The sequence below is a fragment of the Oryza sativa genome, chromosome 8, assembly GCF_034140825.1.
Source record: "Oryza sativa Japonica Group chromosome 8, ASM3414082v1".
Taxonomy (NCBI): Eukaryota; Viridiplantae; Streptophyta; class Magnoliopsida; order Poales; family Poaceae; genus Oryza; species Oryza sativa.
In genome coordinates, this window is record NC_089042.1 from 4571194 (window position 1) to 4596363 (window position 25170).

Genomic DNA, 25170 nt, shown 5'->3' on the forward strand with positions numbered 1-25170 from the left:
TACAATTGAAGGAGTCTAAGTAGATGAATTGATGGATGGTTTCTTTGTGCATTATTTATTATTCGTTTATTCGCTTATTCGCGGAATAAGCGAAACAACATATTTCCAAACAAAAAGTAATTTGTGAATAAAATTTTTATATACGTGTTCTTAGCGATCTAAAAGCAAAAGGCTGAAAAATAAATTTCGATGAAAAAAACCTCAAAATCAGCTCCAAATTTAAGGTTGAAAATTCAAATTTTGGCTGATAAGCATAAGCATAAGCGAAAAGACGAGGCCCTCAGTCTCTTCAAGTAGTCTGACTGTCTACCTTCTTGTTATTGTATTTTTTACAAGAAATTAGATGCCGCCTATCCGTTTGTAGGAGATTTTTTTAAAAAAAAATCGAAACAATGTATGTAGACACTTATATACCCACGTATATATTCATCCCTATAAAAATAAAAGAATTATTACTCATAAATATGATCATCAGTGCTAAGTAAAATACATAGGTGAACAGGTTCCACCCCCCAAAAAAAATAACCAGTATCTACGCTCAGTTCGTGGAGATTTCAAGATTTTGAAAGCAGGTGACTGCTTAGATGTTGGGAGTGAATCAACAGGCTTTAGACCCCACAAATAGGCTTTTGTCATCAATTTGATCAATTTTTCGAAGTGTCCTAAATAGTTCTCCAAAAAAGAAAAGAGTCATAAATTCCAAAGCTAAAGTACTCTGTGACGCAAAATATCTCCCTCCATGAACTCCCACTTAGTCACTACTCCCTCCGTCCCAAAAAAAAGATAAACCCTGGTTTCTGTGTCCAACGTTCGACTGTCCGTCTTATTTGAAAAAGTTATGAAAAAAATAAAAAGACAAGTCACGCATAAAATATTAATCATGTTTTATAATCTAACAACAATAAAAATACAAATTATAAAAAAATTTCATATAAAACGGACAGTCAAAGTTGGACACGGAAATCCAGAGTTTGCCTTTTTTTTTTTGGACGGAGTGTAGTCATGTTTTGCCACTGGATGGAGATTCCAAAAGAAAGGGCATAGCCTAACACTGTAGTGGACCTGATCTCACTTTGTGGTTTGTGCAAATAGTCCACTTGCTCTGCTAAATAACTATTGGCACAACATATTGTGGCATCAAAATATCAAACGATAAGCTTCCGTTCTGTTTGCTTTGTCTAAGGCTTTTTACAGAATCACCTTTCTTTTGTGTAAATTCAAACAGAACACAATATATATATATATATATATATATATATATATATATATATATATATATATATATATATATATATATATATATATATATATATATATATATATATATATATATATATATATATATATATATATATATATATATAATGGAATAATAATAAATGGAACACCAGTTAAAAGTGGTCACCTAAGTTTGTGCAAATAGTCCACTTGCTCTGCTAAATAACTATTGGCACAACATATTGTGGCATCAAAATATCAAACGATAAGCTTCCGTTCTGTTTGCTTTGTCTAAGGCTTTTTACAGAATCACCTTTCTTTTGTGTAAATTCAAACAGAACACAATATATATATATATATATATATATATATATATATATATATATATATATATATATATATATATATATATATATATATATATATATATATATATATATATATATATATATATATATATATATATATATATATATATATATATATATATATATATATATATATATAATGGAATAATAATAAATGGAACACCAGTTAAAAGTGGTCACCTAAGTTTGTGCAAATAGTCCACTTGCTCTGCTAAATAACTATTGGCACAACATATTGTGGCATCAAAATATCAAACGATAAGCTTCCGTTCTGTTTGCTTTGTCTAAGGCTTTTTACAGAATCACCTTTCTTTTGTGTAAATTCAAACAGAACACAATATATATATATATATATATATATATATATATATATATATATATATATATATATATATATATATATATATATATATATATATATATATATATATATATATATATATATATATATATATATATATATATATATATATAATGGAATAATAATAAATGGAACACCAGTTAAAAGTGGTCACCTAAGTTTGTGCATGTGCAAGAAGAGATTATCATGGCAGCAAAATCTGGAAAGTTAGGGACAAGCACAAACATGTAAACCATTCCCTTAATTTGCAGCCATTTCTTACATTTGCGATCATCCCCAATTGATGGCACATCCTTGAAGAATATGACTGTTGGGGATGCTGCAAGATTAAACAGTTTGTGAGTTGTTTTACGTGAACAATGGCTTTTGCATTCACCAACTCGTGAGATAAATATACAGGCTTATACAAAAGGACGGCTGCCAACAACGTGGACCTCGCGGACAAAATATACAACCGGGCCCACACTGGGGTAACATTTTGACAACAAAAGAAATTTGCCGTTACAAGAACCACTCCCTCAGCAATCTAGAATCTAACCAAGCTGAGAGGTGGAGCCAAAATGGCGCGGAAATAATTATCTACCTGGCATTGAGACTACAATTAGCTCAAAGTTTGGGGAAATGAAGAAACCGCTACCCGCGCCGCTTCCACAGCACGAACACCTAGCAAAGGAAAACATGCCAGAGATCAGAAAACAGGAGAGATGGTTGATGTTTTTTAATACAATGACTCGTGCAGTTCTTCAAGACCCTAGTGTGCATAAGCAATCCCTAAAGTCACAAATATTTGATTTTGATGTAGAATGAGTATCGGTCAAAACATTCAAAATTATGGCAATCAATTTTATACCATAGCAAGTTTGTAAAATCTAACAAGTTTATGATATTATGACAGTACTTTTCGAGGCAGATCTATGTATATCATTCGTTTTGTTTTTAAACTAAGTATTTGAGAAATTATTAATGGTCGGAATTTTTTAGGTTTGACTTATGTTGTCCTAAATGTCAAATATTTATGACTGGAGGGTGTAAAATCTTGCCATATGCATAAGCCAGCGTTTGGGAATATGTTAGGACTAGGATTAAGGCATACCTGTACAGTAACTTTACAAAGGGGTAAGAATTTTCTGCAAAAGCTACCAGCCTAATTTCAACATCATCCTGGTCCTGAATTTGAAGGATGAGCATACACACTGCCTTGAACAGCAGGCTTCTGCTGCTGTTGCTGCCGAGATTGCAGCTGCTGCCTCTGCCCACCAATACCATGCCCATGTATAGGCACGCCACCTGACATTTGCCTTTGCAACATGCCTTGGCTAGACACTGACAACAGCATTTCATTTCCAACAAAGGTATCTTGAGGCGAGCTAGCTAACTGCGAGGTTGATGGAACTGTAGTTGGATCATGAGATGACTCTTGTCTCCGCTGGTTTATAGATGAAACACCACCTGGGCTACCTGAATCTGTACTCTTTGCAATGGATGTGGAGGGAATTGCCTGATTATGTTGAACTTGGTCAACAGGTGATTCTATCCTACCATCAGTGTTCATATGACGGTTTTGTTGCATCACCAATCTCTGGATGTTGTTATGTGATGGATTCATGTACCGTTGTTGCTGCTGCTGTGCCAATGGAGATGACGAATGAAGTGGAGCTTGTTGAGAAGTTAACATAGTCTGGTTAGGAGAACCCTGCATTGAGCTTTGACTACCTACATCTGATGTTTGTATTGGTGAATGAGGCATCTGAGACCCATATATCTTGGGTTGATTACCAGGTTGAACCACTGATGGAACCAAGCCCTTATTACCAGCAAAATACCCCGGGCCCTGTTGCACCATACTTTTATCAGAAACTTGGTTTTTAGAGGTTGTAGAAATACCGCTTGCTTGAGTGGCATCAACTGGTGAACTCTGGTGCATCATATTCCCTCGGCCTAAGCTCTTCATAAGCTTAGCTTGCTGGCTACCTTGATTTCTTTGCTGCTGGTTTTGTCTAGACTGCTGCTGACCCTGTTGCTTCTTCTGCTTATGCGATGTATTAACAGGCTGGTTGGGAGGCACTGAGCTATCTAGTGAATTTTGTGCCGGATGCTGCTGTTTATGTTGTGACTGCGAAGATGGGATAGCACTGGAAGCTGGCCCTTGGCTCTGCTGTTGCATTTGTGAACCATTCTGTACAGTCGACACTGCACTGGCTCCAGAAAGTGGGTGCTGTTGTTGGGTCATCATGCATTGTTGCATGTGTCTATCTTTAGCCAAGCGCATAGCATAAGCCTGCTGCTGTGGGCTTGACTGGGTTGTTCCTTGAATATGGGGGTGATGTGTATTTCCAAGCACGTGTGATTGTTGTGGCATCTGATGTGGTTGGGATGACTGAACTGGAAAAGGTTGACCAGGTGAAGATGCTCCGACATTGGAAAATGGAGTACCACTGAAATGAATGGACTGGTTATTTCCCTGCGATACTTGCATCTGAAACTCCTGCATCATCTGCCTATGTTCTTCCATGTTCTGGCCAGGCTACATCAAAGAATGCATAGCATCAGCAACCACATAACAGCAAAAAAGGACAGCTTCTAGCTTTTTACTGATTAAATTAAGCTTTGGATATCGTAAGTATGTCCATGAGCTAAAAAATGGATAGATCGATGCATGCATCATTAACTATGGGATGTAATAACATCACAAAAAAGCAACATGCGTGCTCTAGCTATGATTCTTTCAGATTTGTAATATGATACTTTAAAACTATCACCTGCTAACCATCCAGCGATTGATATTTCTAACCAGAAAACTGAGGGAGTTGGCTACAGTATTTTAGCTTTCAGTAGGCCTAGCCAATGAAGAATGTGCGACACTAATGATTAACCAGGTTTGTGCATAGGCCCATCCTAAGTGGGACCTGAGTATTAAGTGAATTTTGGGCCTAGAGTTTGAAAATAATACTTGAATAATTATATAAATTCGCAGCAGGAAGGACTCAAATTTCCAGGTTCCATCCAGTCTTCCCACAAAGCATGTATAAGCAATGGACTGCATGGCAAATGTTTCTGCTTGTTGTACGAGCAGTTTGGTCAGATATGAAAGTTTAAAATAACATATACATCAGATCTGAATAGAATCTACCGCTTAAAGAGAGAAGTTGGTAATGGATGCGGTGCATACTCTATGGTGATATTTTATGATAAATCAATGTAGGCAAGTGTGTCGTATTGATGTATTGTAGGACTTCCTAAAATAAATAAATAATTGCGTCCACTACACATGCATACGTGTAGATATAGCCTGTTGATATGATTGTTTAATTGGAAAATTAAGATAAATACTTTTGCATTTTATAAGATCAGAGTATGTGATACTTACTAATCTGAAAACCATTGCAGCAGCACACATGCACTGCTAGTTAATAGAATAACATTAGAATATTAAATTGCCAGTTAGATAGAGGAACCCCGCAAATTGACCAGTATCACCGATTTTCACAGCAGCTAAGTTTGCTTGCCCACAACACATACAAGCCAGTAGCTTGAATGAAGTTCATATATGTTCAGTCAATCAGTACATATTATAACTACTTAGGACTGGTTTTGAAACTATGTTATCATCCATATGATTAGAACAGAAGGTAGGCGGAATACACGATATTCTATGCCTCTAGCACACACACCAGCCAATGGAGAGCACAAGACATGATGAAAGATATATATCATAACACAGAATGGAAGGAAATGTTTACCCGAAGCATCTGCATTGGATCGCGTGGCCTCAACATAGTATTTCCATGGCCAGGTATGGTACCAGGATGAACATTCACCGTGTTTTGCATGCCTTGCCCATTGTTGGGAAGCATGTTTCCAGGTGAAACCATATTTAGCATTCCTGAGGAACCAAGCCTTGGAAAGGGCGGCCTGGTCACTGGAGTACCACGATTTAGTCCAGTCATCACCCCCATACCATGAGCACCAGGCATCATCCGAACACCACGATCAACTCCAGCAGGCGCACCAGGAACAGGCACCCCAGGTTGCTGAAGACTTCTGCTGTTGAGCATCTGATTGTACTGGATTCTTTGTTGCTCATCACCCTGCAGAGAGGTAGGTCTAGGCATTCCGTACCTCTGAGAATCCCTGCAACAAAAATTTTACAGAAACGAACATTAAAATGTAAAATTAATTTTATAAGCTAGAGAAGGAAAATAGGATCATTTACCTAGGAGTATTTGGTGTTGAAGGTGATGGCAAAGTATTGCCTAAAACCATACCAGGAGACCCTGGTAGCCTAGTATTCATATTACCAGTAGGAAGGGTGGGGCCAATGGAACTGGGATGGTTTGGAAGCATTAAACCACTTGCATGAGATCCCGAGTAACCAATAGAAAGTGCATCCGGGTTTGGAGTCATTGCATCACAAAGATCAAGCGGCCTATTGGTAGTTTTAAATACGAGCATTAGATAAAGTATAAAGAAGACTGGCAGGGACTGTGGATACAGGAAAAGAACATATAAATTGAACACAGCAATGCTCATACATCAAAATGACTCCAGGTGCACATGCTTGAGAAAGTGCATGAAGATGAGAAGAATGGAGTGGGTTTATCTGCTTGAGCTCTTGGCTCTCACCCTGCATGACCAAAAAAGTGAAAGGGGACATAGGGAAAATGATCAGACTAACGTGGGTAAACATGTAAATTCAGAAAATACACATGGTTTAAATTGCATATACAGCAACAAATATAACACTATTTAACATAAAATAATTTGGCCTAACAAAACTTAAGCGAGAGATACCACAAATATCATAAGATTTTATATCCATTTTAAATGAGAGATACCAAACATAAGGAAAGACCACTCCACAATTCATCATGACAACCCAAGATGAAATCAGCATTTTCAATCATTTTCTTATACATGTCAAACTGTAGCAGATGATTGTCGTTACTGCCAGTAATGAGATACCATATGATGAAGCAAGAGCGTATAAAACAACATGACAGATCAACACATTAACATTGAACAAAGAAGAATAACCATTATGTACTACACGCCGTAGGAAAATTTACAATTCTAATATACTAATACAAAGTCAAGCCTGTAAAAGGCTTTTCCAAAAAAAAACTAACCTTTCTACGATTTGGATGCAACTTTTGACCAAGGAATATTATTTTCTCGAAGTGTGCCTTAAGAGTCTCTTCCTCGAACGGTCCTTGAAGGCGCTGGAACAGGTGTCTAGCACTACCCTGATATATTTACATGGAACAGATCACAATGTTAACTGTTAAAAAGATGACATCCTTTGAGCATCTATATGAACACTATTGGACAAGAAAAACTAGCCTCACACTCTGCAGGTCAAAACAAAAACTGGATACTAAATCAACTTCAGAATTTGAAACTTCTAATTCTAAATCCCATTTACATGCTAAGAGGGATAACACAAGAAAACATAAATGGGAGAGCAAACCTTTGGGATGCCAGGCAATGTGGACTGATAGTGTTGTGATGAGCCCGAGTCATCTGCGCTATCCGCACCATCACCTGAACCTTTTTCTGTGAGAAGTTTATGGCGATCTTTACACTCGTTAGGCCTTCTATATATACACTGCATATACGAGATGCCAGAATCCACAATTAAATAAAACAAATAAAACATCAATGTACTAAAACATCACATTATGATGATCATATTTGATATCACATAAGATCCAATGTACAAGCGAGGAAATAAACAAACACCAATTAAAAAAGAGGATTGACAAAAAAGAATACAAAATGCTAAAGAAGTGGAGAAAATAACATGGTTTTCAATAAAATGATTTCTACAAGGCAGACTTGCCGGTACTGGGAAAAACAAAGGATTGACATGGCAAAAAAAAAAGAAAACTTTGAAGTCCTAAATAATAATATATTACCTTCAATTGAACAATGCTGTTCAGTGCGTCACTAACCAGTTCCCAGTTTTGACCCATATCATGTACAAGCACAACAAGAGCCTAATATAATAAAAATGTTAGGTTATTTCTGCACGATATAGCAAGATAGAAATGATCAATTATTTTAACAGCCAATAACCTGATCCTCAAAGCTCGACCATGGACTTCCAGGGCCTGAGTGACTAGCAGCCATCTGGCAAAAGGATCAAAAGTTTTAGAAAACAGGTATACTAGTGAATGTGCAACAACCAAGAATAAGAATGGAGTACATAAGATGTTAAGAAAGCAAAAAAGGTATGAAAGACAAAAAAAGAGAATAATATGACGAGTTTTTTTTCCCTTTATTCCTCTGTCTCAAAATTCAACTACCTATATATTTTGGTCAAGCGGACAGAGGAAGTAGTAAACTTCCAATTTTCCCCCATGCTGCCTTCGATAAAACCATCACAGAGCCACTTTTAGGCAATGATTTCAGATAATTCTTTTTGCACAAAATGTCCAAAAACTACACCCTTTTGAAGCATTGGACCCCCCCCCCTCTACCTCGGCGCCGGACTCATTGGCGAGGTCCACTGCCACGGCACCACTGTGTCCCCCTCGCTCAGAGCAGCGGCGGCCGCTCGCACCGCCGCTGCAATGGCAAGAACATGCAGCAGGAGTTCATACAACGGCAAGTTGGAGATAGAGGAGCGATGGATGGAGATGGCAGAGGCGCGTGAGGCCGGGTGTTGCGCCCCCAAGCCACTCCTCACAGGCACAGCACTCAACCTCGCGCGCCTCCGCCGTCTCCATCCATAGTTCCATCTCCCGCTTGCCACCCACATGAATTCCCTCAGCATCGCCTGCCACTCCGGAGGTGCATGCAGTCACCATCACTCTGAGGGGAACGGGGTTGACACGAGTGCCAGAGCCAGTAGCACCAACCCTCGGCGCTGATGACGCCGGCATCATGGCAGTGGACCTCAGCACCAAGGTAGGGGGCCCAAATCTGGAATAAGTTTTTGGAGGGTTTATTCATAAAATAAGTTTTTAGAAAGGCCTAAAATGTGTAACTGGACCAATTACCGGCTAGAAACCATCGATAACCAATTGCTAAGTGGCCCAAAGAAATGGGACATTCTTGCAATTGCATACATAAAAATGAACATCATATGTGAATCCATGAGAAATAAACGTTATGACAACAGCACAAGCACAACTATTAGGAGTGGCACGGAAATTAAATACACATGTTGACATGAAGATTTATAGTTATAACGAGTAAATGGCCTTCATGGTGCACGAACTTGCGTGTTGGGTACAAGTAGGTATCACAACTTGCAATTGTTTGCTTCAATTCAACAACTTGCCTAGTCCGTGCAAACCCGGGCCAAATCAGTCCACGTAACGGAAAATGATATGATGCGGAAAGTACACACATATCCCAACCCCAGTTGGCCGATAGGTGAATATTGTGTAATTAATAATGGGAGAACATTATGTTGTTGTTTATAGGATGTTAATTTGCAGGGAGCAGAGATGCAGCAGCTTTGTGCAAAAATGAAGTAGAAGGATCAGATTACTGTGATGGTCTCTTTATATTGTGTTGGTTTCAATCTTTGGAGCTATTTTATGGTGGAATTAACATCAAGCGATAGCTTTAGTACCGGTTCAATGTCCAAACTCAGTAGCATCGAAGGGAATTTTTTTGTTCCTGATTGCTCTAGTTTGGTTTGCTATAGTACAGAACACAAGCACATAGTTCAATGTCTAAACTAAGTAGCTACAGCACAACTTACTATATAAGCAACTGATGCGTGTACTACAGGGCTACATGTCATCAATGAGTGCCACCTCAGATGATTTCCACCTGCATGGACTGTTTTGGCCCTGGTTCGAACAGACTAAGGCAAGTTGTTGCACCAGAACGAATGATTTGCAAGCTGTTGCAACTATTTGCACTTACTACACAAGTTTATGCACAGTGAGCGTAATTTACTCTATAACAACTGAACATGATATTTGAGTACATCACATATTAATTCATTAGAGTCCATAGTACAAATAAATCACATACAACCAGACATGGGTAGAGACTCTCATATAACACAAATAATAGGAGTAGGAACATTTTGCACATATGATGGCATGAGGATGATGCGGAAATTGTGACAAATTCATAAAATTTAAATTCAAAAATCATTTTGGCCAGTTTATTCCAGTACCAGTCACTGGCTTCAGACCGGTTACCACCGGTGCTTGGAACCTTGTTAATATAAAATGGTAGGATTGTGATATCGACGAGCAAGCCCAACCAATTGGATAAAGTTATGCAAAATGAACTGCAGTTCTCTAAAACTGCTGCTTTAAGGCTGTGTAGCTTTACTGGTAGTATATGATTGTGAGGTTTACTCATTTGTTTTGGTGATTTATAAGTACTGTTTGTATTAGCAATTATACGTTTCTATAAAACCAGCATAATTTAGTGTTAACAACAGAGAAATTCGAAGTAAAATACAGATTATGAAAAGTAATGCGTCTGAGAGACTTAACATAGTAAATTTGTGTGTTTGTAAACAGATACAAAGAAAACATACAACCATGCCAAGAGGTATATACCTTGAGCACTTTATTTTTTCTCCCACGATCCCGGTTTGTAATGATCTTTATAATCTTAGTAGGATTTGCCATATTACTCATTTGTGAAGCAGCAGGAGATACCATTGGGCCAACTGGTGTAAGTGCTTCTAATGAAACATCTGGTGCTTGGTTCATCAATTTAGGCTTCTTGGCAGCATGCTGACCATTTATCACTGTTGACAAGTCACAAGTGTGAAAAATTATTCCCATGTCCTCTTAAATAGAGCAAGAACTATTTATTATAGATATAAATTATGCAATCTGAAGTAGAGAAAGAAAATACCAATATTTCCATTTGAATCGAATTGATGGACCTCTGATCTCTTCTTCAAATAATCCTTCTGGTATAGAAAGGAGAAAACATTTATCAGATATTAATGAAACGACAAGCTTTTGCTTTCCAAAAGCATGTGGTGGTTGGAATTTTTTGAGTGGGAGAAGGTTTGTACACCTCCTGTTCTTTTTTACTTGTTATTTACGACCAAATAACGACCAATGCACATGTTTGGTAACTAATATTTTTAATCATATATTCATCAAAAACATTGTCATATATAGGTATGGAAGTATTTCATGACAGGTCTGCCATTTTCACATATCAAATAGTTCTGCATACATTAGAAGGCTAAGATTTCGAGGCTTAGCTGCACATATTCTAAAACATAGTCCTATTTGAGGAAGGAGGTAATACTTCACTAAAAGCTGCAATGCTGCTAACCCAAAAATTAGAACATACGAAACCCAATGATTCATTAAGATGAATAAAATTTGTGGTGTCATTTAGACCACTATTCACTTGTGCTGATTATAAGCTGTATGGCTTATTACTAACAAAAAAAATTGAACGTTAAACTTTTATATGTGTGTTTAGTGATTTAAAAGCAAATGCTGAAAAATAAACTATGATGAAGAAACCCCAAAATTTACTCCAAAATTATGTTTTAAAATTCTTTTTTTTTTTTGCTGCAGCTTATAAGCTGAAGGGTGGACACACCATCAGAGTGTTGGGACACATGTTTAACCACTTAAAACACTAATGGATTCACCATGCTGATTTTGTCTGCAAAAGGTGCAAATGTCATTGACATACTACAATCAGAACAGCCAAAAAAATACCTGCTCATATTGAGCAATCAAATCAACCTGAGGTCTAGGATCACAGGCAATGCCCTGAAACATCAGCAGAATCAACTTACTCTACAACATTGTAAACAAGATAGAGAGAGAGTTGACATAAAGATCTTAACCTTCCCAGCAATCAAAGAGCAAGACTCAGCGACACTTTGAGGTGTCTTGTATCCAGGGTGCTTAGACTTTTTCTTCTTTTTTGACTTAGTAGATACCTCACTGCCATCATACAATTGTCTATCAAAATCAACTGTCGATTCAATATCCACATTCTTCCTTGGAAAAGATCCACCATGCAATGAACTTTGGTCATCTTGACAAGAGTTTGTGTCTCCACTAGAAGCATCTGTTTTACTTGTGAATGCAGTGGCTCCAGAAGCATTAGCAGGATATGGGCTTACAACTCGTTGTCTAGCAGCTGTCCGGATGCGTTTTGTAGGAATATTAAAGAAATCTGAAGGTCTTTTTCCATTTGATAAAAATGGCTGGTTTCCTGGCTTGCTCTCCACATATGGATCATAAGGCATGTCAACACCAGTACTGTAATGCCTTGTGCCATTCATCCTCTGCTGCATAAGGTGTTTCTTTTTGTGACTCGATTTTGATGGCAAACCATCATCATATGTACCATGCAATACATAAGTGGATGCCTCGACATCATCATCTTCATATGCATGTCCCCTATGTGCATCTAAACCAAAAAAGCATGATAAGAACATTAAGTACATGTAAATATTTCTCAAAACATGTAATAATATATAATATAGAAGGAAATAGTGGTGTAATAGATATATTACCTGCAACAGAGCCTGTTGTAGATGGCTCATAATCATTCTTCTGTCGAGAGTTATTGGTTTTCTGGACGGTAGACATTAATTTTTGTAAGTACAGGCAAACGACGATGAAGTAAAATTCTAAATAAAAGATGGAAAAACAATCCAAAGTAATGGACATAGGACAATAATATGCAATGTGACGATTCATATCACTTACTCAAGATTGTGCAAAAGGTCAAATGCTCACTTCAGTAAAAAAAAAAAACAGAGAGAGATAAAAACTCAAACACGCAGAAGAGATTGTGTTTCATATCACTAAGAGAGAGAAAAAAAGGCCACAGGAGAGGGAGTTAGGCCCACACCCCATACACACCAAAGAAAAAACTAGTGAAAATCTCTCCACACAAAGATAAAGGCAACCAGCTAGCACCACAGATAAAGATCTAGCCCAATACATTAGTAATTTATCATAGAGCCATTAGGTAAATAAAATCTTGAAAACAACAATAGGTTCAATTGTCCAGAACTTTATCAACCCACAGTTGAAAACAACAACGATTTTCTATACTGTCCGATAATTGAAAACCGAACAAAAGCACCGCATAGCATAAAAGAATTACTATTATAAAGCCATCAGAGTACAGAGAGCATGTCCTTGCCTTATTAGCCACAAAAGGACCCTCCACAAACTCTCTGTATGCCTGCATCGCACCAGGGGCTACGCCATAAAATAGGTTTGCCTAGAAGTTAGGAAAAAAAATCATAAAACCAGTGTCAGTCAACAGTTTTTGTGTATGCTCCTCAGAGAATTCATTTCAAATTAGATGAAATGTTAAATGGTGTCATCAGATGGGTTACTTCTGAAAGCTGGTCTGGCACTTTCAAAATGCCAAAATCATTCAGCCTGTCAGGAGTAGCTGGTGCTTCAGCTAACGACAGACACTCAGATATATTACAGTTGTCCTTCAGAAACTTTAGTGCGTAACTTTGAATAGGAGACTGAAGCTTCTCTTGTTCCAGAGGTTCGTTACACTGTCCAGATTTGTAAATTACATCAAGCACAAATATGTTAGTCGCTATAAGTTTGTAAATAATGCTTATGCAACATAATAAATACAATGTCCCTATTTTATTCTAAGTTGTCTAGAAAGATCTGAAATCTTAAATTGTCTCGTAAGTGAAAAAGTGGTTGCATGTAAGAGAATATAAAGAAGGAACAATGTTAGAAAATTGATTTCGCTGACCTGTTCTTTTTCTGCATTGATTCCAGCCAGCTTTGTTTCCCCAATCCCAATTGACTCCTCTGCTTGCTTCTCTTTACGCATTTCACCACTGGTAGCTCGTAAAGTCTCAGCTGAACACCAAAACTTCATGATACTCTTGGCTAGGATTCTAGCAATTGATTTCTGTTTCCTTTGAATGTTTGCTTCCTCAAATGTTGCTCGACCACTTAAGGCAATCCAGTGGCACATCTGGGAAGCTGCTGCACTTTTCCACAGGCGCTCCTTTAAATAGAAAACGTGATGTTACATAATATCTTTGAATATGTAAATACAGTAAAAGAAATGTTACACGACAAGATAAAAAACTTGCAGCCTGCATGAGAACAAGAATTGATTATTAAGATCACTTTAGAGAATACCTGCATAAATTCATTTGCCATCCAAGCCATCTCCTCCAGGACAAATTCCCAGTGACTCTTTGGCTTCTTCTCCAAAGAAATATTGCAGAGAGATCGTTCACCAGCTTTCTTGATATTGACCTGAGAAGTATTTATTAACTTTCTTCTCAGAAAAGCAGTATCAGAAAAGTATATATTCTAAGTGTACCTCTATTAATCGTGCCCTTCTAAGGATAGTATCTTCATGTTCCTTCTTGGCAACAGTAGAATCTTCGCATTCCTTCTTTTCCATCATTGGAATATTTTCACCAGTTTTATTAACATCATTGTCAGGGTTCATTAATGACACAGAACTAGGCACGTCCTTCATGAGCAAACCAGACGCCACGGTAACAGAATCCAACTTATCAGCAATATTAGAATCAGGAGAACATTTATTATTTTTTTTCAAATTAGAACATGCTTCCTTATCGACTTTGTCAAGACCAGAAGTAGCAAGATTCCCTGTATCCTTTTGTGCATCAACCATCTTGTTATGGACATCAACGTCATCTTTGGCATAAATGGTATTGCTGACTTCTGGTTGAACAGAATTAGAAACGCCATCAACAACTGTGGGCATGTCACCACCTTCTGGTTGACCATCTTTGTTTCCATCCTTGTCAGAAGGTATAGCATCACCTAAATCTTCATCAGACACCTTCCCTGATAAGTTCTCACTTTTTCCAGGATGTTCATCAACGGTCTTAGACACATCTGCACATGGTATATCCGCTTCATTTTCATTCAAACTGGCAATTTCTACCTCAGAGGGAGGAACAGAACTCTTGCTAACCATATCATCTGCATGAACAACCAAATTTTTATCTGAGCATCCATTACCTGCTTCTTCCGCAGCACATGCTTCTTCCAAGACTTCATTGCATGAAGATGGAAATGAAGAAGTTGCCATTAAAGCAGCTTCTTTTGGACTTGTGTCAGGGGATTCTGCAGAAGTAGTTGCAGTAACTACCAAACCATCTCCAATAAGCTGTGAATTACCATTCACACTGTTTGGTGAGATTTCCGGTGTTTCAACACCATCTTTGAAGTTTGTTGTTTCATGAGTTGCTGCTTGGTTTCCTTCATTAGTGTTGTCCATCTCCATCGCATCATGATCACCTAATGAAGCAACCTTTGATGTGTTGTTCCGATCTGGACTTGCTGGTTTTGAGTTGCCAATAGATGAGGCACCATGATCTTCTGATTTTGTTTCTTGTATTATCCCTTTTGCATCTTTCCCTTGAGAATATAGTGGGGAAACTGGTAGAGACCCAACAGACGCAGTGGCATTCTCCCTGCTTGATTTCGATCTGCGACGAGCATACGCCTGGTTCTTTGCCCCAGGGCGGAACAAACTAGAATCTTCAGCCTCTTTTACATTGTTTTGACCATCACAGCGCAGGGACACATCAGGTTGAGATACATTAGTTCGTTTAGTACCACATTTGACAAGTTTCTCCCCACCTGTGTTGCTGGTATCTCCATCCAAAAGCATAAGATTATCAGCTGTGTTGGCATCACGGCATGATGAACTTCCTGGCTTGCCACTACTTTCAACTGAATCCCCATGGGGTGAGGCAGCAAACGCAAAGCTGCCCTTAGCTTCACTGTAGTGCAAGTGAGAAAAGAGGATCGTATCAAACAATAATGGCAGCACCGTTATCATATGACAAACCATGAAAATCAGTATCACCTTATCACATTTTGTTCGGTTATATGATCTGCAACAGAAGTGGACTGGACACTAAGTGATGCTACATGTCCAAGTTTGAAATCCAAGGGGTTACCTCCCTGCAATAACAGATTAATAAATCAGGACAAATGATCTAATGCAAAGTCAACATACACTCCAAACCATAAGGATCCGATTGCAACATACCTTCTCTAAAAATTCAAGCTCCCTTCTTCGTTCTTCACGGACATCATATTCTTGCCTGAAGTTTGTACAGAACATTAGGAATCCACAGAAAGCATATACAGGCTCATAATAAGATGGCCGTCAATGTACCTAAGCTCCTCTTGAGCTTTCTCTATGGCCGCACGGCGTGGCGAAGCTTTCTGATCAATGTTCACACCACATTCTGCAATTCCTCCCATAGAGCACAGCTCAGTATCCACACAGGATCAGGATATGCAAAGGCATCACTGCAAGCATTATCTACTCAGCTTGCCATGTCATCACTCATCAATGGACATGACCTTCTCAAAAGTCCGCAAAATGTGCAACCTGTTTCCTGTAAAACCAAACCATGTTGCTGATAACAAGGCAACAATATGCAAAAAACAATAGTAGAAACTAAATATCATAAAGGTGACGGCGTCCTCCCATATCAAGTTTACGGAAAACGCAATCCTTATTACCAAAAATAAAAAGGAGACAAAATAAATGCATAGCGCCAGCATTTTCCCAGTCAAGAATAGAGCATGCCAAGTCCAACCACACTTGCCCAATCAAACACGCACACGCAAACGGTTCGACAGCCTTATGGCCTGATCGAACTAAGCGCGCACATAACGACAGAACGTGCCGCGAAGCTAGAAAGTCTTTCTTTCACTAACAAACAGACCACATGCCATATAAGGCACACTAAAAAATCACTTTTTTTAAGCAGACCCGCGAACATTCCGCGCTATCAGAGCTCAAACCGTTTACAGCGTTGCTAAACCATGAATGCTTCAGTTACAGCGAGCGCGCGAAGCTGACCACACGTACCCCCCACACTCCATTCGCAAACTCGCAAATGCAGCACAATTAAACGGCTAACAGCAGTAGCACCACCAGCCCACCTCACCTCACCACACACAAACACACACCACGAGAGGCCGGGCAGCCCCCTCCAAGGGCACACCTCAATTGCGGCCCTAGGGGACAGCCACGAGCCCTAAGGAGGCCACAGGGAGCGTCGTACGGAGCAGGAGACTCACCTAGGCAGCCCCCGCGCCGGGGGTGGGCTAGGGCTAGGGTTAGGGTTTGCGGGGAGCAGGGGAGCCCCCACCTCGGGGCCAGGGCAGTGGGCGCCGGGAGCACGCGGCGGGGAGGGGGGAGGCACGCGGGAGGATCTCCGGGTGGTGGCGGCGGAGACGGCGGCGGCGGCGGCCGGGGGGTCGCCGGAGATCGGTGGCGCGGCGCGGCGGGGCTCGCGGGCTCGCGTGGGGGGGTGGTGGTGGTGGTACGTCGTATATACAGAAGGCAGAGGCCGCGAGGGAGGGAAGGAGAAAGCAGATTGTGTGTTTGCGGGTCGGGTCGGGGTTGCGACCGGGTGAGGCTCGCGCGAGGTGGTGCGGTCGGACCCGGTCGGTCGGTCGTCGCGGAGTGAGAGTTCGCGGAAAGGAAGATGAATGCAAACTAAAAGTGTTTCACGTAAAACGATGTGGTAATAACGTGTGATTAGTTGAGTTCTCACATAAAACGCACTGTTTAACAGTTTGAAAAACGTGCCACTTTAATCCAAAAGTTAATCCATTATTTTTAGTGGATTCGAACGGGGCATTCGTTTGGCAAAATTTGCTACTACCTCCGTTCTAGGTTATAAGATTTTCTAACATTGCCCACGTTCATATAGACGTTATGAATCTAGGCACATATATATATGTCTGAATTCATTAACACACACATATATATGAATGTGGGCAATGCTAGAAAGTCTTACAATATGAAACGGGGGAAGTATTAGACATTTAAATTTTGTGTAATTTACTAAGATATACTGTAAAAATGTGTCACGATTGATAGGCATCGTAAAAACTGGTATTTGCTGGAGGACACTTTCGACTCAATTGAAGAGGGAAATTCTTTAAAAGATGAGAATGTTCTTAGGGTCTTTTGAGCTGAGGTTGGAGTGAAGATGAAATATAATGTATGCTAGTGATGCACTTGGGGTGATGGTAAATTTAAAGTTGCATAATATCTAACTTTTTTACTCTAACGTCATGTTTGAAGCATGTGGTCCTAGGAGCATTCTCGTCTTTCTTAGGTCTCTCTAATTAAGCCGAAAGTGTCATCTAGCAAAATAATGTCTCTCAGCCATGACACATTTTTTTATATTGTTCAACAAATTAAACAAATTTTAGGTGTCATATAGCAAAATTTGTCTTTGATCAATACTCATTGTTTCGATTATGCTTATGCTTCTTAAGTTAAATTTTAAAATTGATTTTTTTGGCTTTTTCATCATAGATTGTTTACAATATTTTCTTTTAAATTGCTAACGACACATGTATAAAAGGCTTAACCACAAATTATTTTTTAGTTAGTAATAAGATGTTCGGATAAGCATATGAATAAGGGCCAATCATCACTATGAATACGTGAGTGACAATAGATTTATCATTAAGGAAGAGTGTTGTGAGAGATTAAACCAATATGATAAAGAGTGTCAAAACGTTAAATCCCTTAGAGAGGGGAGAGGAAGAGCTGAATATCATGTGCACCACCAAGTGTTTCGAATATTTACTTTTTACCACTCTAGAGGAGTGGAGTGGTAAAAGATTTGCTACTCATGTGAGAGGGGTAAAATGGATGTGTGGTGAAGAGTGGAAAAAGTTAAATCCTCTAGTAGTGTTGTGCTATAGGTATTATTAAATTTACAAAGTAGTACATCCAAAGTAACTCTTTCATCGTCCTTTGCACGTATGGTTGTAATGCGGGTGCGTAATCAATGCATTAGTGGAGCCCGTCTAACCAGGAAAACTTCCCGTTGTGTTTCTGATCAGCCTGACTCTAAGTCAGAGGAGTAATAATAAATAAATACTTCCTACGTCTCAATATATAAACCTGGGTAATTCATATAGTTAGCATGCAAAGATGATGAATTGTCGTACTAGAAATAGGAAAGTGATGAGTGTTTAATCAATCAAGTAGCATTCATCAGCCAAACATGCTATTGGCTAAACCAAAATTTAGTTTTGCTCATCCATATATGGTAATGATAGAACTAATATAATAACAATTGTTGTTCTTCTAAATAGAAACAAATCTTGTTTTTAAGTGAAAAAAAAAACAGTTTCATTGCCCTCATCCAAACAACCCCTTTGGTTGTGTTTGGATATACATTTGGATTGGGACTGAAACAATATACAAGTACATGAGATAGTGGTTCATGGTTTGGGATATGAGACTTTTACTCTTTTATGATGGTTGTGATATAATGGACTTATGTTACCCACTCTACCAACGGTAGCCCCTAGCCTCGATCCCGTGGACGTAGCTATCAGATACCGAGGTTGGGGCCCACCATGTTAGTGAGGCGACGTCTTGACATTTGCTCTTCTGCAGCCCAACTTGCCATTCCCGACCCAATTTCTTGGGGCGAAAGCATCTGATCCTGATGGATGTATGGTGTTTGTGTCTTTGAGTTTGATGAGGTCCATCCTTTCTTATATGTTCCTGAACTCAGGTGCCCTACTTAGGCCCTGTTTGATTCAGCTTAGAATTATTATAATCTAGATTACTAGGAGTAAGTTGAAACAAACAAGTAGATTATTATGCTACATTATTATAATCTATAAGCCAGATTACTATAATCCAATAATCTCCTCTAGAGGAGCTTTTTTTAGATTGTTGAGTGGCTAAAGACCCACTACCCTTAGATGCCTCTAATAATCCAGAGAAACAAATAACTCGTAGCTTATTTTATGTCAGATTATTATAATTCAGCTTAGAGTAATCTAATTTAATAATCTAGATTACAATAATCTTAAGCTGAAACAAACAGGGCCTTAGTGTCTTCAAGGGGGTTTTTATGTGGGTAATAGGTTGGATGGCTACCCAAACCTAGCCAGTGATACCTACTCACAAGAAGCGCTGCTGCCAACGCCGTCGTGCCGTGCACCACGAGGATCCTCTTCAAGCATCGCCACCTTCAACGTCTCCTCAAGCTTCGCCTTGTACAAGTCTCCCCTTCGGTGTTGGTGCCTCCCTAAAGCTCCATTGCGGATGTCACCTCCGCCTCCATTTGACCAAGCTTGTTTTATTTAAAAATGAATATCACAAAAATAGTGCAATGTTTCATATTGATATAGCAAAAAAAATTGCAAGACTATAACCTTGGGAGGCTTATAATCAGGAAAAAGGAAAAAAACACATCACCACATGCTGACATCTCCTACACACACCAATAGACGGGTACCGAATGTGACACCACTATGCGTGACCGAACGCCACCAAACCTACCACGAAACTGTCACTGACCCACCTGCTCTTGCCTCATGCCTCTAAACAGCTGAAATCACGATCTTTTGGACACACCCGCGAGAAGGGTTGCAGAGGGAGAAGGCGAGAGAGAAGAGAGAGAAGAAGATCCACTCGTCCCTCATACAAACCCGCCGCCTTACAAAAAATACCCCATTTGCTTGAGAGTTGAGACAGAGAATGCGAGAAACGGGACCGCTAGATGGCGCCTTCAAGAAGGATATGATGCTAAGAGCATAGCTGTCGCTCGTCCAAGGGTTCTGAACCCTATTTTCCCTCAGGGGTTCCCACCAAGGAGAGAACTGGGTGCCTTACCAATGCCCTCAAGAAGGACCACAACACTTAGAAAGTTCCGCCGTCAAGCGAGCTCAGATTGAAATGCTACAAAAGGTAATGAATACTTAAACAGACAAACCATGTGTGGTTCAACCATTGAACCGCTTAAAGTAGAAGATTAGTTGTGCATAAGTGCGTGCATTAGAAGATGCCAGATTTTTCTTCCATCATGGATCTAAGATTCCCGTTCTGCAGCAAGAAATTTTGGGGGGAAATTTTCATCAGTTGTAGGATAGTGATTCATTCTAATTTCCATGAGCACAAGAAACTCGATCGATTCAGATCGCAATCATGATTCTCTCATGAATCATTGGAGAGATATATAATCAGTTGTCAACAAGTTTGCTTCTTGTATGGATGACAGAGGGCGTAGGAGGCCAAGCAAGATGAACGAGAGAGATGAGGTTTGTTTCTAGTTTCTTGGTATATTTTGTTGTATGTTGAAATTGATTATTACTTTTTTTGTCTAAAAATATAGCAACTTAGTATTGGGTTAGACACATCCTAGTTACTGGTAACAAACAACCTTGCTCTAGCTATTGGATCATGATTCATTCTTATTTCCTTGAGCACAAGAAATTCGATCTATTTGGATCGCAATCATAATTCTCTCGTGAATTGTTGGAGTGATGTACAATCAGCTGTCACCAAGTTTGCTTATTGTATGGATGACAAAGAGCGTAGGAGGCCAAGCAAGATGAACGAGAGAGAGAGAAAAGTTTGTTTATAGTTTCATTCTACATTTGTTGTATGCCAGAATTGATTATTACCTCTCTGTCCAAAAATACACCGATCTATTATTTGATTAGACACATCCTAATACTAGAAATCTGAACATAGACAATACTAGGTTGCTATATTTGTAGGATTTTGGGAGTAATTCTTGTGTTATAACTGTTGGAAACTAGCCGTTGTGGTTTGTGAGAGGGTCAGGCAACGTTGCTAGATCCAGCACCGCACACCCATCACCTCATAATATCAACAGGAAGTTGCACGATCCTCTGGTTTTTGGCAATCAACAGAGTAGGTATGTATTTAGATTCAGGGGCAAAAAGTTTTGATGTGTCACATCAGATATATGGATACACATTTAAAGTATTAAATATAGACTAATAACAAAACAAACTACAGATTCCGCCGATAAACCGCGGGACGAATTTATTAAGCCTAATTAATCCGTCACTAGCAAGTGTTTGCTGTAGCACCACATTGTCAAATCATAGAGCAATTAGGTTTAAAAGATTCATCTCGCAATTTACACACAATATGTGTAATTAGTTTTTTTGTCTATATTTAATACTTCATGCATGTGTCCAAACATTCGATGTGACAGAGTGAAAAGTTTTTGCGTGGAAACTAAACAGGGCCTAGGTTGGTGGTTCATTTCCTGTGCTGCACTATCATTCACAAGTCCGAACTGTAATCAAGTGCTTCTGAATGATACATCATGTCATCATCACCTGGATGTTGTATCAAAAGATCCATGACTACAACAACAATTCATTGTACACCATGTTCCATTCTTTCGTGGCTACAATCACAATGCTTACACATTTAACCATTCAACTTATTTAAAAATTTTATGCAAATACATAAAGATATTTTTAGTGATAAAATAACTCACAACAAAATAGATGATAATTACATAATTTTTTTTAAATAAGACTAATGGTCAAACGAGTATCGAAAAGTTAACATTGTCATCTATGAAAAGAAAAGAAAAGTCTTTTGACCTGTTATGTATGTATTTACATCATGATGCAACTGTCACAGCATGATAACCTTCAATCATTTCTTCCCTGAGGCGCTGGAGGCTGTTGGGTAGATCCTCCTGAAAGCCCAGAGGATGCTGCATCCAATCTGCTTCAGCTTCTTCTCCTTCCTCACCTGATGTTCATGGCTTCTTGCTGCACTGGCCACAGCTGCTTCGTACACCATTGCTGCAGAGAAAAAACTGCTGCTTTTTTTCTTGTGTTCTTGTCAAGAACAGAGTGACAAATTGCTTGCCTGCTTCAGGAGTTCAGGTGACTGAAAAAACCAGGTAGTGAAGTCTGTTATTTGTAGTGGTTGATGATGCAGCAGAAAGGAAGAATTGGCTTGGCAGCCAAGGAATTGAAAACTGACATGTGTCTGAATTGAATTTCTGATGGAGTCATCGGTCAAAAGTATTGACTCAAATACTATTTCCTAAGAAAAAAAACTCAGGTTAAAATAGCCTCTTCCTGGAACACTGGGAGGGTCAGCTGGAGGAGTCAAGTGCATTGCATGATGCTGATGGATTTGTATCTTTGTGCTTTCTTCAGAGTTGCAACTTGTTTTGACACGTTTGGTTTTCTGTGTGCTTCGCCCCTCTTTCCGTCGTTAAAATAAAATCTGATTATATTTCTTCAGAACGTGCAAAAGACCCAGCTTTCATTTCGCTAAGATAGAAATATAAAGTTAGTGGTTGCAACTGGAACAGTTTCAGATCTAAGGCTTAGTTCGAATTTGGAATTTAGCTTACATTTTTAAAAAACGGGATAAGCCATTAGCGCATGATATTAATTATTACAAACTTTGAAATGGGGTTTATTTTTTTAAAAAAATATATATAAAAAGTTTTTGAAAAAAAGAGTTTGGATGTTTCCGTTTGGAATTGCAGAAAAGAACAAAAAGGGAACTGGCGGATGCATTTCCAACTTGTAAAATCACTCCTTTATTCACATGATGCCTCACAATCACAGGTTCTGAACCTGTGATAGATACAGGTAAAGTACATTTCAGCAAAGCAGCGTCCAGTGAGATACACATGAACAAAGCATGGAAATCAACATTTAACAAGTTTTTTTCTCCAGTTTCCCACCAAATTGGAACTGAACTCTGAAACTCGTTGCAATTACAAATCTTTAATCCATCAAGAAATATTAGACTTGACCTTTGGGACACTATTTTCCCTGAATTCGCATAGAGCCACCCACAAGACTCAACTAGCCAGTTCATGATGCAAGGAATGTTGATTGATGCCTGCCATGTTCTTGGGTTCATTTCACCGACGCAGCAGAATCAACATGCAGCCCATCAGAGCAAGGATAATAATAAAACCAACTGCTTACTTATAGCCTATCTATCAGCTCACTTATATAGTGGTTAACTTTTCACTATAAATATATAGTCCACCTGTCTGTCTCACAGATTTTATTGGTTCTTGTGCCTAAGCCGGCTGTAAACTTACAACCCGCTTCTCATCTCTCTCCTCTCCTCTCTCATCCACCTCAGCATTCAGCTTTCTTATAGCCCTCTATTATACTTGCTCTCAGCCACCTAGAAGAGATGGCCGTGCAAGCATGCATATACTCACCTTCCATTGCAGATTGCAGTTGTGCTTATGTCATTGTTGGCCATTTGTGACATACTCCATTAAACTGTTGCTCTGTAGTTTACTACTGAGTATCCATATGCATGCAAAATGGAGCCTGCACATGCTGCATCTCAAGTCACCATGTCATCTTGTAAAAAGTAAAAATTTCACATCAGAGTCACATGGTAATAAGCTAGTACTCGTTTCGGACAACGATAAGTTCTCCAAAACATATTTTTGACTATGATTTTTTCTATTATAATACAGAAAAAACAGTAAATATTTAATTTTATCAAAGTATTTTTTAATAGTAATCTATATGTCTTGTTCTAGTGTCTACAAACTAAATATTTTAAAAGTTATTGATAGTCAAAGTTATAATTATTTGACTTCAACCATGTCTAAAAGACTAAAACATCAAGAATTATATAGAGCCAGAGGGAGCAAACTATTAAAGCAACCAGCTGTGTTCTTCTCTTCTTGGCAACTCTTTGGACTTTGGAACTAGCTATACTAGCTAGCCATGGTTAACAAATCCGCACGTCTTTGATGGATCCTGCCTAGGTCTAATATATTCATGGTGGAGCACTCACATTGCTGCCTGCTGCTCCATGAATAGATTTATTCATCTTGCCTGGAGATCTGAGAAGCATAGAAGAAGAATCTCATTTAATGCCAATATTATGATCAATGTTGACTTTTCACAAGATTGGATGGAGGAAGAAGTTACATTACCGCAAGATAGCCGGTTTGACTGACAATACACTTCCAATCAATTTCTACAAACTAAAAAAAACGGCACTTCCTACTTGCACATTTTGAACCTTCAGATGGCTTAGCTCATTCTGGACCATCCGGTGCATCATTAGACCATCCATATGCAGTCAGTAGTAATCCCTCCCGTAGCTAATACTCTGCAGTAAGTGCAAGTCAATGGACAGAACATCTTTTATTTTTTTTATTAAGGCTATGATCTTTTTTTTTATTTATGCCACAGTTCTAGTGACATTGAGGGAGAAAACACATCGTTTTCCGCGCGCACGCTTCCAAAACTATTAAACCGTGTGTTCTTTTGTAAAAATTTTCTATAGGAAAATTGCTTTAAAAAAATCATATTAATCCATTTTTAAAATTTAAAATAGTTAATATTCAATTAATCACGAGCTAATAGCTCACCTCATTTCGTGTATCTTTCTAATTTTCTCGATCCCCTCCTCCTCAAACTCCCCTAGAAGTAC

General features: G+C 38.8%; 1 protein-coding gene across 2 annotated transcripts; it reads right to left on the minus strand.

The window, feature by feature from the left end:
- Nucleotides 1-2169: 2169 nt before the first annotated feature.
- On the minus strand, nucleotides 2170-17290 carry LOC4344801 (chromatin modification-related protein EAF1 B). 2 transcript variants are annotated; one of them, XM_015794248.3, is made up of 23 exons: nucleotides 16995-17290; nucleotides 16078-16303; nucleotides 15949-16003; nucleotides 15763-15860; nucleotides 14236-15676; nucleotides 14049-14168; nucleotides 13651-13911; nucleotides 13265-13438; nucleotides 13066-13146; nucleotides 12428-12488; nucleotides 11750-12321; nucleotides 11619-11672; nucleotides 10786-10843; nucleotides 10482-10675; nucleotides 8023-8076; nucleotides 7863-7943; nucleotides 7415-7552; nucleotides 7074-7190; nucleotides 6480-6571; nucleotides 6161-6373; nucleotides 5688-6078; nucleotides 3041-4471; nucleotides 2170-2610 (listed from the first exon to the last, which is right to left on the minus strand). In XM_015794248.3, the coding sequence occupies exons 2-22, from the start codon at nucleotides 16164-16166 to the stop codon at nucleotides 3104-3106; spliced, it is 5712 nt and encodes a 1903-aa protein (XP_015649734.1). In that variant the 5' UTR covers nucleotides 16167-16303; nucleotides 16995-17290; the 3' UTR covers nucleotides 2170-2610; nucleotides 3041-3103. The 2 variants fall into 2 exon arrangements, with proteins under 2 accessions (XP_015649734.1, XP_015649735.1); XM_015794249.3 differs by lacking the exon at nucleotides 11619-11672.
- Nucleotides 17291-25170: the final 7880 nt, after the last annotated feature.

Bases quoted from the DNA above. Each gene is read 5' to 3' on its own strand.
- LOC4344801 (XM_015794248.3), bottom strand. From the start codon at position 16,166: ATGGGAGGAATTGCAGAATGTGGTGTGAACATTGATCAGAAAGCTTCG. The intron at 10,844-11,618 runs GTATTTTTTTGG...TTTCTATACCAG, and splicing joins TGATTGCTCAATATGAGCAG to AAGGATTATTTGAAGAAGAG. The intron at 7,944-8,022 runs GTTATTGGCTGT...TTATTATATTAG, and splicing joins GGTCGAGCTTTGAGGATCAG to GCTCTTGTTGTGCTTGTACA.